Source organism: Lissotriton helveticus, chromosome 9 (genome assembly GCF_964261635.1).
Source record: "Lissotriton helveticus chromosome 9, aLisHel1.1, whole genome shotgun sequence".
Taxonomy (NCBI): Eukaryota; Metazoa; Chordata; class Amphibia; order Caudata; family Salamandridae; genus Lissotriton; species Lissotriton helveticus.
This window is the reverse complement of record NC_136070.1, coordinates 262,793,264-262,811,870: the sequence shown is the minus strand read 5'-3', so window position 1 is coordinate 262,811,870 and position 18,607 is coordinate 262,793,264. Positions and strand designations below refer to the sequence as shown.

General features: G+C 44.2%; 1 protein-coding gene across 2 annotated transcripts in view; it reads right to left on the bottom strand.

Annotated features, from left to right (window-relative positions):
- Positions 1 to 9,861: 9,861 nt before the first annotated feature.
- IFT43 (intraflagellar transport 43) overlaps positions 9,862 to 18,607 on the bottom strand; it is a 308,109-nt gene continuing 299,363 nt past the window's right edge. For both annotated transcript variants that reach the window (XM_078662035.1, XM_078662036.1), the window contains exon 9: positions 9,862 to 10,131. In XM_078662035.1, coding sequence (XP_078518161.1) covers positions 10,009 to 10,131 — 123 coding nt within the window. In that variant the 3' untranslated portion in view covers positions 9,862 to 10,008. The remainder of the gene's footprint in view (positions 10,132 to 18,607) is intronic.

Genomic DNA, 18,607 nt, shown 5'->3' with positions numbered 1-18,607 from the left:
GATCTGCATTGGAGGATTGGCGTCAGGACTGCCATGTCAGGACGTCACAAGTGTTTGCGCCAGCTACCCAGAGCTAGGGAGCAACAGGCTCTCCACAGACACATCAAATATGGGACCATTTTAGGAAAAGCAAGGGGTGTAACAAAACATAACATTTTCTAAGTTGCTAAGAATACTAGCACTGGCCCTACCTCTGAGATATGCGGGTTTGCTAGCACCTCGTAAGGTAGGGCTCTCGACAAGAGACAGATGTAACAAGCTCGTGTCTTGGTACTGGCTAGTCATGGTCACAGCAGCCTCGTAGGGAGGATTAGGACTACCAGAAAACTACAAATGGCCGGATCGTGGGATCTACCAGTCACACCAGAATAGTTATTTTGGGACAATAGACAGTGAATCTCATGCCATGCTGCGCAGAGTTCTGAGAGCCCTCACACTTGTCACTAGACACAACACTCAAAAGGTGTACTTTATGAGCCCAGGTTCACTGACAGAAAGACTGAGGATGTGTGCTATGGAATGTGCTGCAAATGGGTAAAGTGGTTCTTTACTTAGTGTATATTCATATATACAGTAGGTAGTTATAGTTAGGACCTAGTTTTATATATATATATATATATATATATATGTATATACATATATCAAAACTGAAACAATCAAAGTCCATAAGCGACCTGCAGATTATGCTACAAACAAAGATAGCTTGGCCCACATCATATGCTGCTGTTCTAGTCTCCAAACAGAAAGACACGTTTTGTTGCTTCCAGCTTTTCTTCAACTGGGGTTACATCTTGCACCACTGTGGTAAAGGGATGTTTTAACCCAACAGACATGCAGTTGGCATATCGTCTAACTAAATTAGACAATAATAGCATAGAGTAAGCGGATTGGACAGACTTAAGTAATTGAAGGTTACCTCTTAAATGATTGTTTTAATTACACATTTTAGTGCCATTGTGTATTTATATGACACTGGCTAATGAGATTTGACTGTCACTGTTCCCTTATCGTTCATTTTTATTGATACTGTAATGGTTTAAAACAATGTTACAATAAAATTATCTATTACTCGTCTTTATTCCACCATCATTGTTAGTCTACTAGATCTGCTCCTCCAGAGTTGATCAATTTCTCCTCACTTCGATATGTATCATGGGTCTGGATAAGAGCCAGTAGAGTATCAAGGCCGGTACTAAAGTCTTCCTAATGCAGGTTGTGCTCTCGAACAGAAGCGAAGTTCTTCAGAAGGCAGCCATGTCAGATCAGGACCTATGGAAAACTTCTCCAAGCTTCGTCCCACATGAAGGGAAATGAGCAGCATGCAACTCCCACTGCACTCATCAGGTCCCTTGCATTCATCAGAGTCTGCTCTCCAATCTAAAATATTAGATAAGGGAGCCCCGTATTTAGGTGTTTTTTGGAGGAAGCTGGTCAGGGTTTTCTCTCCAATTATCATAGGAGCGTGTTCTAAAGTTTAGACCGGCAGCCAAGACAGAGGGGCCATTTGCAAGGATATGATTTGGGTGGGGAAGAGGACTGTATTTGAGCATTCATAATACTCCGTATAAGAAGCTTCGGGAGCAGGCCAGGTGAGAAGACCACGTACACAGGATGGCCCTCCAGTGCGGAAGTAAGATAACCTAAGCATCCCTCTACTCCTTAAGAGACCACCAAATAAAAGCAAGCATGGGAAACATTGCAGTTAAAAAACACAGGTTGGAATGGTTGTGACAAACAGTTTGAACTTCCTTACAGCTAAGCATACCTTATGTATACAGAGCTACCAAGCGGCCACATGTAATGAGTAATACCTTCCGTAATCTGTCTAGCGGGCCTATTCATAAAGGTAAACTTACACATGAGCATATGAACACATGCAAATTTACTAATACACTTTTAAGTAATGTTACTGCATTGGAATATTCACCATTTCAGAGTGTAGTTACTAAAAAGTGTAGACCCCTGAAACGGGGTGGAGCCTAATTTAGGAGTGTAACATTACTACAGCCCAAAAAAACTGTATTAAGTCCAGCACCATACATGGCCAACCACTGATACTGCAACACCATCCCATAAAAAATAATAGACAGGAACTTAAAGAACCACATTGGAAATACTGTTAGTAACAAAGGATTAGCAAAGTAATTTATTTTGGCTTTTTAAAAATGCATATAAATTCGATTGGATGTTAAATGTAAAAAAAATGTACATCTTTCAAAAAGAAATATTATAATGCGAAAATATTTTAATAAGTCATTGCTGATTTAGAAATAAATGTGACTATTTTTTTAACAATTTAAATAAATTTCAATTAACACTACATAACTTTTTGTAATTTTTAATACATAATAATACGTAAATACATTCTTTTCAGGTGAGAGCTTTTTAAGTACATCTTTAAAAAATATTTATATTTAAGTGAGCAGAATTAATTATTTTAATAATTATGTACAAATATGTAAATAGTTTAAAGTTACTACTAGTAACTTTTCACATGTAGCTTCGGTCTCCGCCACCAGGGTGGAGATCTCTGTATGGTAAAGTATAGGGAAAAATGTAAAGGTTTATCAAACTTTTAAAAAAATAGAAAAAGAATATTTTCAATTAAAATATTGTTAAATCATTTTATAAATGTATATTATTTTATAACAAGATAAAAAGTTAAAGCATATAGAACAAGTTTAAAATTGAATTATTTTGAATATTTAAATTAAGTTACAATTATTTTTCTGAAGTTTAAATTATAAAACAAAATCACACCTAAAGATATATATATATATTAGCTTTTTAAAAATATGTTTAGAATAACAAAAGTAATTTAATTATACAATAAAAATGCAACGTTACATTCATTTTTAAATGCTAAATTAAAAAAATAAAAGATTTTTACATAGTTTTCTTAACAATATATTAAATATATTTAGACGTTTAACTAGTTTAAATAATTTTATTTCATGCAACATTATTTCCTATGGTGTTTTAAGTTCCTACCTCCATTATTTTCTATGGGAGGGTATTGCAGTACAAGTGGCTGGCCATGTTTGGTGCTGGACTCCAGCAATATACTGAAGTACACTTATGACTGTTTTGTATTCTTTTTGGCTGTAGTAACTTTAGAAGTGGAGTATGTGAATAAGAGTAGACTTAGGGGCCTATGTACAAGATGGTTTGTATGGTGTTTGCACCATGCATTGTGGTACATGTGCAACACAAACTTAAGTAAGATTTATGAAGCCACACAAGGCCACTTTGCGTGGCCCTGAGTGGCTCCATAAATCTGGAGTAAGGCAATTCAGAGCAAATCACTGTGTTGCCTTACTCTGCCCTGAGAAGGCATTTCAAGGACGTTACGTGGGTGTTCCCACGCAACTCCCTTGGTTTTTGACGCATTCCTAGATTTACCAGAACCTGGGAATACTCCCCAAAAATACACATTCCCAGGAGAGGCGTAACCAGGAGAAATATCTTGTTACTTCCTCATTCTAGGTGTGCTGCATCTGCAGCACACCTAGAAAGAGGAATATGCCTCTCATGATTGTTTTTGTGCAGGAAGGTACAGTTTTCTGCATAAAAACAATCCTGCATTCAACGCAGGCACCCTTCCACCAGCATTCCTGCCTTTTCCTTGTCACACAGTGCAGCACAGCAAGGTGATCTACAGCTCTACACTGAGTGACTTTTTCGTAAATAGGCCCCTTTATCTTTTGTGAGTGGGTGCTTGTCTCTCCTTAAACCCCTCCCCTATCCCATCCTTACTACTGCCTTTGCCCATCTCATTTAGTAGTAAGTGTGCTTCATTTTCCAACCAGTCTCCTCTATTCTTCCTACATTTATTACTAAGGGATCTTAGCAGAGAAGAGATGGAGGAGGAACCTCCACACATAGGTCTGTGAATAACATTTTGTAGTACATGTAGTATTACTATAGTACGGAGATAGACTTTAAACTCTTACTTGCTCCAGAGCCAAGTGTGGTGCTATACTAAATGTTAACCAAGTGAATGTGGATAGCCGAGCAGTACTGTGGGCATCTCACAAAAAGTGATGGACTGGCATCACACACCACCAGGTGTCATGCTTCATCATCTGCCAGTCCTCGCCCTCCAGAAACCCCGTTTGGTGGAGGACGGGCATACACCTGACGACAGGGATGCACTTGCTAAAGTGAGTGGGGGCCCTAAGGGAGTAGTGAATTAAAAAGCCATCAAGAGTTCCCCAATATAACTTTATTTAGTAAGGGAACCATGTGGGATTTAAAAACAGAAAGTGCGGTGAATAAGTAAGCAATTATCCAATCACCGCTGTGTGGGTTTTTTATATAAAGGTCAACATGTTTCAGCCATAATGTCCCTAAGGTACATGGCTTTCGTCAGGACCGAAAAAGGGGGCTCCAATCTTACCAAGCTCTACAGGTAAAGCCACTCTGTGGATAAGACCTATAGTCCTAATCCATCAAAAAGGTCCAATGACTGCATGTAGAGCAATTCCCCGTGAGATCACCTAGGTCGTACCTCTCTCTATTCCTCCCCGATGATGAATAGAGAGAGGATTGGAGCCCCCTTTTTCGGTCCTGACGAAAGCCATGTACCTTAGGGACATTATGGCTGAAACATGTTGACCTTTATATAAAAAACCCACACAGCGGTGATTGGATAATTGCTTAATTATTCACCGCACTTTCTGTTTTTAAATCCCACATGGTTCCCTTACTAAATAAAGTTACATTGGGGAACTCTTGCTGGCTTTTTAATTCACTACTCCCTTAGGGCCCCCACTCACTTTAGCAAGTGCATCCCTGTCGTCAGGTGTATGCCCGTCCTCCACCAAACGGGGTTTCTGGAGGGCGAGGACTGGCAGATGATGAAGCATGACACCTGGTGGTGTGTGATGCCAGTCCATCACTTTTTGTGAGATGCCCACAGTACTGCTCGGCTATCCACATTCACTTGGTTAATTTCTAGAAGTGGTCTTTATGTGTGATATATGATTTAACTGGAGGCTGAACTACTTCTAGAGCCCTATTGCCTCTTGTTCCCTCCTCCGGTCGTTACCGGGGTTTCTTTGTGGTTTCACGCTATACTAAATGTGCCACTGCCTGAAGTCTCAGGGAGGAATGGCTCCTCAAACCTTTAGAAAATCACATATACTGAACTACCTACATTTAGGGGGCTCCCATAAGGGTATGATGTTAGGCCTTTACCAGACCATCATTAATGACTTATTCTTCACCACTACCACAGAAGCTATGCGTGCCATCTGCTCAAATGACTTACTTCAAAATATCACACATCTGGCACTGAACACTTTTATGTCTACTCGCAGTAGATCTCATATCAGACTTGAAATGCTGAAGATGAGACAAATTACGGTCCTGTACACATCTCAACTGCAAATGGAATAAATTCAATAACCAGCAAGTACTGCCCTCAGTCAAACTCACCCTACTGCACGATGCTGACTTAATTCCTAGCACCACCTCATACCACAGGAGATGGTTTGCAACATCTCTAGTTGTGGCCAATGTGTGTATACTCTTCACAACGGAGCTCTCTAATGGTCCTGACACATATAATGGCTTGCAGAGTTATATAAAATGGCCTCAAACGATACTGTCATTCAAAGAACTCAAGACCCCCTGGACAACATTAATGTGATCTGGACTCCTGTGCTGGACTCTGAAATCCGAGTTTGGACCCCAGAGCTTAAAACCAGTCAAATAACGCTAATGTCCCTCTCTATTGCCCTCCCCTCTCCACAATGTAATAGGCCAATGGTCACTAAGCCACAATCAAAACTCGAGAGAACGCCCCCCCCCCCCTTATATAACTGGGACATAGATTATTAAAACGTTCATGTATTTAATTAATAAAACCTTTTACATGGAGAAGCCCGTCAAAGAGCAAGAATGAGGGCATTGGAAGGGCAGATTTGAGTAGTTACTTCTGCTATGTGCAACAATAGTTCACAGGTGCTCCTCAGCAAGCACCCAGAGGCGTGTCAGTTCACTCTGTGTGCTATACGAAAAGCATGTTGGGCGCAATTGTACTTCTTGCTGCAAGTGCAGTGTAAACGTATTGGTAGAAGAACTAGACAGAATGAAATATGCAGAGTAAGTCACTAAACTGGAAAAGCCTCCAGTGTTAAGATATCCATGTTTCCTCACAATATCTTTCTCGCTACTTGTCACTTAGAGAGCTTTAGTGCATTCCTTTCTTGTGAAAATTACAAAACAACCAACAAAATCATTGAGCATTCCCTAACCCCTTACTCTCACTCTTAAAGCTGAACCTCATAGCTCTGAATTAGCCTTTTTGGACTGCATAATATGCCCCCACTCACTTCTAACGTCCCCTCCCCTTCATTGGCTTCCCTTTCCTGCTTTAATTTACCTACTCACGCCAGTGTTACACTCTTTTGTTGTTCTCTCATGTCTTTTCCAGCCTTGTCTCTCTCCTCTCTGATCCTATCCCCAGTTGACATCCACCAAAGCCTCACTCTTATCTCAGATTGGTACCATACAACATCTATTTTCCTTATATTCGCACCCCCACTCCTTAAAGAGTGGCCACATCAAACTACCTCACACCCCCTTTCATAAGCTGACAACTGCTCTCACTTTTCTGACACTGTCATCGTTTGATGCACAAATTCCCATTGGTCTGCGGAGACAAAGATCCTACTTTAGAATCAAGCTGTGCAGATGCTTGACAACCACCGGAAGCCCTGGTGCTGGAGCTAGTCCATTACATGTCTCAGATACTCCCAAATGTGAGGGCCTGTCATGCACCCATTACAACAGATATTCAGGGATGTGTACCAATTATTCATTTACTCACAGTCGCCAAAGGGTCAATCTGGTTTCTCTCGTAACTTTCTTTGCCAGTTGTGTCGGGCAATGAGAATCAGAAATCCGGGATCCTCATGCACACTGCACAATCGCTAGCACTCCTTGAAAACAACAGGGGTAGCAAATGCCTTGAAGCCCCTGGAGCAGGCACAGTGAACTGGGCACCACAAAGGTGGGCTTCAATAGTATGTTTCAGAAGGAAACCTTTAACGAACGCTGATGGGTGGAAGAAGCCTAGAGTCCTACTGTATCTTGTCCAGATGCTTCAGGTGGCTAATGGAAGCTCAGTGTGTGCTCTTTAGAGTGCTGGAGAGGGAAAGTAACGGTTGACCATGGGGCTAACTAAGTCTTGTCTCTTGTGAATGTCAATGTCTCAGAGTGGATGTTGATAAAGGAATAACCAGGCTTTGGACAAGGTGGGGGTTCTTCTCTGTGGTTTAGACATTAAAAGTCTTGACTTTACACAGAGCGCACGGCCACCTCCTCTTACTGTTTGAGAATGTGGCATACAGTGATGTCTGTTAAATGTGCACTTCACATCACGAGCCAGGATGTCATGAGGGAAAATGAAGCGGGAAAGACAATAAGTAATACAATTATGCATAGAGCACTCGGCATTAATCTGACTGAGGTTTCCACAGGACAACCATAGTGCACTCCAACTTCAAAGCTTAGAGATCACATTAGGAGTAGAGTCATCAAACATCAAAATAGCAAACTGTGGGTGTAGAGGGCAGTGCCATTTGAACTATGCAAGTCTCGTGCCATACAGAATGTGGAATTGCAACACAAATTTGAGATTACAGTGGGGATCAGAAGCCCAGATGATCTTCCCCCTAAGGATCACACATGGGGGCGGCAGTGGCACGGCTTGCACGGGTTAGCGCCAGAGTTGATCTACAAAAATCGTTGGGCCCTGGCATGTATTTATTTTTTGTCTTTTTTTTTTTTTTTAAGTAGAGAGGGCGTACCTGAGAGTGATTATAAGTAGATAGGCACTGTATGTGGTAATGCTTATCACACAATACATATTATTCGACACTTGTTATTGACAGCGCCACTGTAAATATATGATTCTGCGGCTGTTTTTTTTTAGCCATAATTATGTATTTGCCACATAAGCCATCATCTGCTGTATAAACAGCAGATTAAAACAAAATAGTTTCTAGTTCAAACGGATCAAAGGTTTCTAAAAACACTGAGTCAAATGTTGCTGAATAGCGTAAGGCCCTCCACAAAGGTTAACTGGTCACCTTTAAGTCACTTATAGCTGTATTTGGGTGTTAATCTGGTACTAATTAGATGACACCTACGTCCAGTCTCTGTTAATGTGTTGAAATTACAAGATAATAAGGTAATACATACACAAAATCTGCAGCATTACACCACATAATTTGCCTTTCATTGCCACAGAATCTAGCCAACTTTGCCACATAATTGCATCCTGCTCTGCTGAATAATTCCAGTGGCCTTGGCTATAGGCTACCGTGTTCTGTAAGAGTAATGTCTCCTGGGGTACGAGACACCATTTCACATTGTTTATATGTTGATTGGTGTATGAGTGATGTCTCTCATCACCTCCGCCTGCTTCCTCACTCTGCGCATGCTAAGTAAGATCTTCAAATTGCTGGTACTCACGAGACACACCGTGACACAGGCCCTCATCACCAGCCGCCTGGACTACGGCAACGGTCTCTACGTAGTCATCGCTGCACACCTCCTACAGAGATTTTAGACACTATAGAATGCCGCAGACAGACTCATCTTCGGCCTTCTCCAACGAGTCCAAATCACATCTCAGGCAACTCCACTGGCTTTCTGTACAGAAGAGATCCCGTACAGACGAGATGACAATTCGAGCTGCTGACCCACGCACACAAGGCTCTACACAACTAAGGACCTGTCTAACCACCCACTGAAGTTCCACCAACTGTCGAAACGACTATGCTCAGCCTCCCTCTCCCTTGTCCATACTCCCCACATCTACTGAAGCTGCAGTGGAGGATGCTCCTTCTTCCATATTGCAGCAAAGACCTGGAACAGCCTCCCCATGCAACTCTGGACCACCACCTCACTTCCGAAATTCCGAATGGCTGTCGAGACCTGGCTGTTCGAATTACCCTCTGGGACCTGCATGACCCTGGACGCCCTACTTCATGATTAGCCACGCTTTATAAATCCTGATTGACTGATGTAAAAATTGTCATCGCACACTCATGAGAAATTAAAGGCAATGATTCCTCACATAACATGAGACATCATCTCAATCTGGTTAAACTAGCAGTGATTAAAGACTTGAATGAGATCATTTCAAATTGGTTATAGATCTACGACTGCCATAACCGAAAATTTAAGAATGTGACCATTTTCAAATTCATACATCAAAATCGGTGCATTCCGTCCATGTTTGAGCAACCAAAGGAAACATATCAATGCCAAGAAGCAGCAGGGTAGCTGCTAACCAAAGCTGCACCGCAAAGTGTGCCCTTTCTACGGTAGGAGGCCTGGGCCTTTCAGCAAGTCGATCGATGTAGAAGCAGAGAATAGATCTCACAGCATATCACAGGACTGCCGCTATGGCTCAACAACTGCTAGCAGAGCACAACTACACCAGCATGAACCCCATAATGGAGAGGCACTTACAGTTCCAAGTTAGCAGGGGGTGGCTACCTTTGATGCCGCAGTTACAGTGGCACCGGGGCCCCAAGGGCTCACTGAACCCTGATTAATGCTATATTTAAAAATTTAAAGAGCAGCCATAGTGCCCATTTCCTTCCTTGCACTAGAGCCCATGACACACTGGATATGCTGCTGTAAGTTAATATGCGCATCAAAAACCCAAAAGCCACGTCATTTAATTAGAGTGTCAAATTGGCTGAAAATATTGAAATTTGATGAAGGTAAAAGGGAGGGTTGTACGGTACTCAACAATGCTCCTACATGACAGCGCCTGCCCCTCACATCCCTGTCGCTTCAATCTGCTTAATTCTAAGTGTAATGAATTAAAGAAGGGAACATTTTTAAAAATGAATATTTATGGCACAAAATATACAAATAAGTTAAAGCATCGATGAAAAGGTGAAAGCATCACAAGTCCTGGTTGCCAAAGTCCGCTGTCCAGTTGGTGTGTTGGCAGAGCATGTTTCGGCTACTTGAATATGATCAGGCCAGTAGAGGGGCCGGTTTCACCGTATCTTCCTTCTCGACCTGTCCTTGGTCCCACTCTGTAAGAAGCTCCGATGCCACCTCAGTGTAAAGGAAGTCCCAGTCCCAACTGACATCATCCTGGCAAGAGAAAAAGAAGCACAGCGTTAAGTTGCACATACCATATGGCTGAGGCACCGGCTCAGCTATGCCGTCACAGCAACCATCTTGGAAACATGGGATCCTCAAAGAAGACTTGCCAGTCACTCCAGTACGACTTGGAAACTCCCTCCAAAGGCTTACGTGTATTGCAAGCTTGGCTCTCAGTTGAATTTCTCTTTAAAACTTCTCACTACCTCAATCTGTCCCCTTATTGTTGATAACAGGACGGCACCTCTCCCCCCTTCCATCTTTCTACTTCCTTCCTCCCTACTTACTTCCATCAACACTTTTTCTGCAATCTCTTTCCTTTTTTGAACTCTCTACATTTTTCTCTATCTCACATCGCCCTGAAGACAGCGCAACATTCCCCTATTTTTACTTATTTTTTATCCAACGATATTGTACTTACTGATTTTAGGATTCAAACTTACAACTAGAAGCAGGAAGGATTAATAACACTTCAACAGTTAAAGTCAGCTCACCAAAACAAGTCACAAGTAGTTCGGAAAAAACACTCCCTACTCCCATCCCTCAAACAATCAAACATGTTTTCAAATTAAAGCATACATTTAATCAGTGACAAAAAATAATACTTTTAGTATCTTGAAACATTATATAATATGCAAATTCTACACCTCAAGTTCATATCTGTAGGTGTCTTAAGGTTCTGGAAATTATTGTAACCAAAAAGGGTCACACGCCCCCAACTGGAGATACCAGGAGAACAATCTCCTCTATGTTTCCCAATGATCATTTATTGAGGTTCGATTAAGGGCGAGGCAGGGAAATATCCACTGCTTCTCATGCTCTGCATAATGCTTTTCATAAAAATGATACTAAAACAAGAATATATATTCTTCAAATAAAAGAATACATTAAATTCTTCAGTTTAAAGTGTAAGCACACCAATGCATTATACAAATTGTAGCTAATGCAATAAATTGAAATATCGTTTTTAAAATCTGGATTTGTCAATCTTTTCATATGACAAATTATATTCCTGAAATTCATTTATATGTCAGGGATGCATGAAATCCAATTTGTCAGTCCATCACATTTGATGCTGTATGTGTCATATCCCGATTTGACCGTGATGTTGGTTCTTTGTTGTCATCAATATTTTCTTATTCGGCAGGTGCCATTTACTTTTTGTTTGATGCTCTGCTTAGTGTTTAATTTAAAAGGCACACTATGCACTTTAGTGTGTGGGCAATGTAAATAAGTCTGTTTAATGAAGTACAAGTGCTTGGTATTTTTGTTAAAACAACATGCAATGATGAGAAATCAATTAAAGATCTCCGTTTCCTGCTATTCTTGTTTTTTCCAGAATGTCTGGTATTTTTCTTTGTACAAAGACTGCTGACCAATAATACACTGCTGAGCAATTAAAAACCTCAGTTTCCTGCTGGCCTTAGTTTCCTGTCAAAGTGTCTGGTCTTTTTGTTTCAGTTTGTACAACGGCAGCTGACTATATAAAGGCCTTTTTTCCTGCCAGAGACTGTCTTCTGATTGGCAGGCAGCACTCAAAAATGCATAATGGGCTATAAACACCACGTCCAAAGTGTGGGTGCCTGCTTGGCTTCGTCAATTCGCCTGAAGAGAGAATTGTGTCTTCAACCAGAAGTGCTCTTGTGATCAGAGCCCTGCCACCTGCAACAACAACATTCCGCACTTGGAATCGCGTCCCTTCAGCCGTCTACAGGTTTGAACCCTGGAACATAGTAATTCAGCTGGCGCTGCCACATCTCCCTTGCCTTGACTAAGACCATCATTCTCTCATTGCCACTCAATGCTCCAGCTACTTTGGCCCATTACGGACCTCAGGTTAGTGCACCAGTCGGCCACCTCTTGTTTTTGGTTTCTCCTTTCTTCAAGGACACCCTTAGAGTGTGAATTTAACTGAAGACGGTTTAGCAGAAGAAAAAGAAACAAGCATTTACAATGCAACGGTTTCGCCTTTGGAGAAGTTAGAGCTATTGGCATTGTAAATGACAAAATTTGTATGTATGTGTTGGTTTTGAAAACAGATAAATAAATGGCATTGTCTTTTACATTGCCAATAGCTTAATCTCTCGCAAATGTGAGAACTATTGTACCCTACGGACGAGCTCAGCAGACAGCAATTACTACCACCCACACACACACCCAGAGCCAGCCACACACACCCAGAGCCAGCCACACACACCCAGAGCCAGCCACACACACAACCAGAGCAGTCACACACACACACACACACACACACACACTGGAGCAGTCACACACACACACACACACACACACACTGGAGCAGTCACACACACACACACACTGGAGCAGTCACATACACACACACACACACTCTGGAGCAGTCACACACACACACACACACACACACACACACTGGAGCAGTCACACACACACACACACACACACACCCAGGAGCAGTCACACACACACACTGGAGCAGTCACACACACACTGGAGCAGTCACATACAAACACACCCTGGAGCAGTCACACACACACACACACCCAGGAGCAGTCACACACACACACACACACACACACACACACACACTGGAGCAGTCACATACACACACACACACACACCCAGGAGCAGTCACACACACACACAAGTGAGCAGTGTGAGCAGCGATATGATGTGCCTGATGCCACTACAGTCTGGCAAAAAACCGGACTGCCTGTGCCAGGGCACAAAACTGAGCCTGATAAGGACCCGTTTCAAGGCCCCCTTAAAAAAAACTGCCGGTGCTCAGCACCGGTGAGACCCGGCCCACCTAAAGCCATGTGAAAGGACTTTTTCACACGCGACATTCATGCCCCAAATCTGTGGTGTTCATCTGCAGTACGAGCTGAGCACAAATATTATATAATTTCTAGTTTGAAAATCCGGTGGTACTCACCGCGAGGATTGGACGTTGCCTCACAGCTGCCTCTGATGCAGGCGTTGGACGGTGCCCGCGTCTTCCAGGCGCAGAGCAGCCGCCGCGGCTTCGGTTCCTCGAGCTGAGGTGGCTGGAGAGTTCACTCTATTTCTTAAACGGGCTCCGCCTGCTTCCCTTCGGCTCCCACCCTGCCTGCGCGCTGATAACCCGGCCTTGGCGCAAGAGTCAATATGCGTGTCAGATAGGCGGGCCATTAGGGAGAGAAGCGCCTGGTGTGCAGTGGGCGTTGGTGCCAGCTGCTGTTGGGGAACGGTGTGGCACTTCGTGACATGTAGATAGATACTGGTCCGACTCTGGCCATGGCTCGGAGGCTCCTTTCCTGGTTAGTGCGCGTTAGTGTCCGGACTCTTTCTTGGCGTCGCTTGGGTTTTGCTCAGTGTTCCACAAGGGACGTCACCCCTCCTACAGATTAGGCACTGGGGTACTCTCCGCCCCCTCTGTCTCTCGCAGTCACGGAGGTCAGCATAGGGTGTCCACTGTGCTGCCCTGCCTTAGTGGGACCGACCACGCGCCTTTGGCAGAGGGTGATTCTGACCCAGAGATTGGTGAACTCCAACCGTACACTCGCCCACCTGAGTGACGAACGGTGACCTTTGTGTTCATTCGACAGGCCCTTCTAACTTTGCAGTATTGGTGCCCTACTTTAGATCAAGTCCTTGCTTATTGTTACTGTGAGCAAGTGGCGACCATTAGGCACCCCTTTCAGACAGCCCTCCGCCCCCCTCCCCCGTCCCCACCTCACTCTTTCTCAGCGTTGTGGCGAACTTTGGGAATCAGGGAGCGGAGCGCTTGGCAGCTGGTGGCACAGCGCACGCGCTTCCACCCCTGGCGGAAACGGTTTATAACAGGATTAATTTGTCAGGCAGTGTGTGCAGGGCTGCTTTAAACTTTGCCATGCAAAATCTGGAGCTAGTTTATAGCTATAGTTTTCTTTAAAAAGCAAGCGTATGCCAGGACCTAATAAATACAGGGATTAAAAAGACAGGATAATGCCCCAGTTCTTTGTTGGCAAGGTTGGAAGTCCACTAAAAATACTTCTGGGGCGGTTTCTAGGACTTCAGGCCAGTCTTAGGCCTTCTGGGTGCTTCATAGCGCTTCTGTGCGCTCTAAACGGGAGAAATCGCGGCACCCTACCAAATCTCACGCATCTCGCGTGAGTCGCGTACCTACGGCCCTACCAACTCCCACGCATCACGCGTGAGTACGGGTACGCGACGTACTGAAGGAACGAAGCGTACTGTTCAGAGGGGTACGCAGCGTATCTTGCAAGGCGCACAGTCCACCCAATGTGAAGTGTACAGTTCAGGTGAGTACGCAGCGGACCTTACAATTAATCTGCAGGTGGGAGGAAACAGAACGCCCAGTACGTGGAGTACAATTCTAAAAGCGCTCAGTTGATTTAACGCTTTTTGGGCAATGCGAGGCGTACTCTGGCCACCAGCACTACGGAGCGCCCTCGGCTACTCAAGCAACGCGCAGCTCGATCACTCATCTGAGTTTGAGCCACTCTATTGCCACAGCCTCGAGGCAAGGAATGCACATCTATCATCCTAACTCAGAAACTCGGGATAATTATAAACATGGAGAGTTTTGCTAACCCACCCAGGTGATGAGCGATTAAACAAGCACTCACCCGAGGCGGCGGTAGAAGAGCTGGGGGGCGTGTTTTTCGTGCTCTCCCCTTCCCATTGGCTGGAAGGTAAAATTCCAGCCAATGGGAAGAGGAGAGGGCGGAACTTAAAAAAAGAGTCAGAAACGCCCACGATTCGCGTTCTGACCGGGAAAGAGTGATGGACAACCGTGTCTTCCAATGGCTAGCCTCCATTTATGGAGCTAGCCAATGGAAGACAAGGCGGGACCAAAGCCCATATGTAGAGACATAAGATTTCGGCTCCGCCCACCCACTGCTCACGCAGTGGGACGGTAGCCGAAACCTAAAAAGGCCCTCAAGTGGACTTATTTTTTCTGTAATTCTTGTTTGATATTTTCTCAGGTACTCACACCAACAAAACTCTCTAAATGATCCTGTTTAGCAAAAGAGCAATTATTCGCCTAAATCTAATTTTACCTTACGGAGAGTAGAAGGGTAAACTTGATGGTGGTCTCCACAAGTGGTTTTAAGAAGGAGGCAAGTGGCAAATAACAGAAGGGAGGAAAACAAGAACGCATACTAAAGGTCCATCACCTTTAGTATGAGTTCTTGTTTTCCTCCCTTCTTTACTATGTTCCAGGGTTCAAACCTGTAGACGGCTGCCTTGAAGGGACGCGATTCCAAGAGCGGAATGTTGTTGTTGCAGGTGGCAGGGCTCTGATCACAAGAGCACTGCTGGTTGAAGACACAATTCTCTCCTCAGGCGAATAAAGTATTCATTTATGATTCATGTATGATTGCCTAGAGTGATTAATTTCTTTTGTTACAGAATATCTCTTCTGCCTTACCACTAGAACTCCACAACAATTTATCTCTCTATCTCTCTCTCCCTCACTCAATTCTCCTTCCCCCTAGGGTCAGTCACTGGTATAAGGTGTCCTTTCAGATACTTAGGATTAACCTCAGGGTGAAGTGGTGGAAAATCTTCACTTCCACCGAAGTCCTGGTAATTCAGGTGAGTGACCCTTGGTGTGACAGTATGAGATAACCTATCCAATCTATTATGGCCCAAGGTAGATTAATGATTCTTAATTTTTTGTTGACAATGTAGATCACATAGAAAGATATCTAATTCCTCACTGGAATGTGGTCCTTTGGTTTCAACAATTCAGTTTGGGTTTTATTTCGTGACTCAATCTTTGCTTCTTCTACCATTTATCCGTGGGTAATTTCCTAACTTACATTTTTAATAAATGCATTTTGTTTTTTACAGACTTTAATGAGATCCAGGACAATATGCTAGACACCCTGCAGTTGGCTACTTATTTACCCTTGAAAGTACCCTTTGGATGTAAGAACGCTTCTAGATGGTAATAATGAAAATCTGAATATGGTTCCTTCAATGCAAGATTCACAGCCAAGTAAATATCTGATGGGTGTTCTTGTACTAAAAGTGATATGCTTGTATATCACAGTCAATTATTGTTACTTGGATTCAGCAACCTCTCAAATTGCAAAAAACGTCACGTGTATATGGAAGCTGCTGTAATATAGGATGATTCAGAAAAGGGGGTGGTGATGGACAGAGCATCTGAATTAAACAGAACACTCATACCCAGTCAAAAGATCAGGGCTTGATCCATCACTGTTTTTTAGCTCACTGCACCATCCCAGTTCAGAACCTGGCTATATGCAAATTAGTCTGTCCCTGGCCCAGTGCATCATGGGAACAGGGCAGACCAAACTACCAAGCCAATTCTTTACTGGAAAGGAAACAAGCTTCCGGGGACCGGTTTCTGGCATTGCAGCCGTCTTCGGCCCGGCTTGCTTGAATCCTGATGGTGCAGTGAGCAAGGGACTCATGTCTGAGCATACCCTGCCACTCCTATAGTGGCCAAAACGATTCAGAAAAGGGGGTGGTGATGGACAGAGCATCTGAATTAAACAGAACACTCATACCCAGTCAAAAGATCAGGGCTTGATCCATCACCGTTTTTTAGCTCACTGCACCATCCCAGTTCAGAACCTGGCTATATGCAAATTAGTCTGTCCCTGGCCCAGTGCATCATGGGAACAGGGCAGACCAAACTACCAAGCCAATTCTTTACTGGAAAGGAAACAAGCTTCCGGGGACCGGTTTCTGGCATTGCAGCCGTCTTCGGCCCGGCTTGCTTGAATCCTGATGGTGCAGTGAGCAAGGGACTCATGTCTGAGCATACCCTGCCACTCCTATAGTGGCCAAAACGATTCAGAAAAGGGGGTGGTGATGGACAGAGCATCTGCATTAAACAGAACACTCATACCCAGTCAAAAGATCAGGGCTTGATCCATCACCGTTTTTTTAGCTCACTGCACCATCCCAGTTCAGAACCTGGCTATATGCAAATTAGTCTGTCCCTGGCCCAGTGCATCATGGGAACAGGGCAGACCAAACTACCAAGCCAATTCTTTACTGGAAAGGAAACAAGCTTCCGGGGACCGGTTTCTGGCATTGCAGCCGTCTTTGGCCCGGCTTGCTTGAATCCTCATGGTGCAGTGAGCAAGGGACTCATGTCTGAGCATACCCTGCCACTCCTATAGTGGCCAAAACGATTCAGAAAAGGGGGTGGTGATGGACAGAGCATCTGAATTAAACAGAACACTCATACCCAGTCAAAAGATCAGGGCTTGATCCATCACCGTTTTTTAGCTCACTGCACCATCTCAGTTCAGAACCTGGCTATATGCAAATTAGTCTGTCCCTGGCCCAGTGCATCATGGGAACAGGGCAGACCAAACTACCAAGCCAATTCTTTAATGGAAAGGAAACAAGCTTCCGGGGACCGGTTTCTGGCATTGCAGCCGTCTTCGGCCCGGCTTGCTTGAATCCTGATGGTGCAGTGAGCAAGGGACTCATGTCTGAGCATACCCTGCCACTCCTATAGTGGCCAAAACGATTCAGAAAAGGGGGTGGTGATGGACAGAGCATCTGAATTGAACAGAACACTCATACCCAGTCAAAAGATCAGGGCTTGATCCATCACCGTTTTTTAGCTCACTGCACCATCCCAGTTCAGAACCTGGCTATATGCAAATTAGTCTGTCCCTGGCCCAGTGCATCATGGGAACAGGGCAGACCAAACTACCAAGCCAATTCTTTACTGGAAAGGAAACAAGCTTCCGGGGACCGGTTTCTGGCATTGCAGCCGTCTTCGGCCCGGCTTGCTTGAATCCTGATGGTGTAGTGAGCAAGGGACTCATGTCTGAGCATACCCTGCCACTCCTATAGTGGCCAAAACGATTCAGAAACCGGTCCCCGGAAGCTTGTTTCCTTTCCAGTAAAGAATTGGCTTGGTAGTTTGGTCTGCCCTGTTCTCATGATGCACTGGGCCAGGGTCAGACTAATTTGCATGTAGCCAGGTTCTGAGCTGGGATGGTGCAGTGAGCTAAAAAACGGTGATGGATCAAGCCCTGATCTTTTGACTGGGTAGGAGTGTTCTGCTTAATTCAGATACTCTGTCCATCACCACCCCCTTTATGAATCGTTTTGGCCACCACAAGTGTGGAAGGGTATGCTCAGATGTGAGTCCCTTGCTCACTGCACCATCAGGATTCAAGCAAGCCGGGCCGAAGACGGCTGTAATGCCAGAAACCGGTCCCCGGAAGCTTGTTTCCTTTCCAGTAAAGAATTGGCTTGGTAGTTTGGTCTGCCCTGTTCCCATGATGCACTGGGCCAGGGTCAGACTAATTTGCATGTAGCCAGGTTCTGAGCTGGGATGGTGCAGTGAGCTAAAAAACGGTGATGGATCAAGCCCTGATCTTTTGACTGGGTAGGAGTGTTCTGCTTAATTCAGATACTCTGTCCATCACCACCCCCTTTATGAATCGTTTTGGCCACCACAAGTGTGGAAGGGTATGCTCAGATGTGAGTCCCTTGCTCA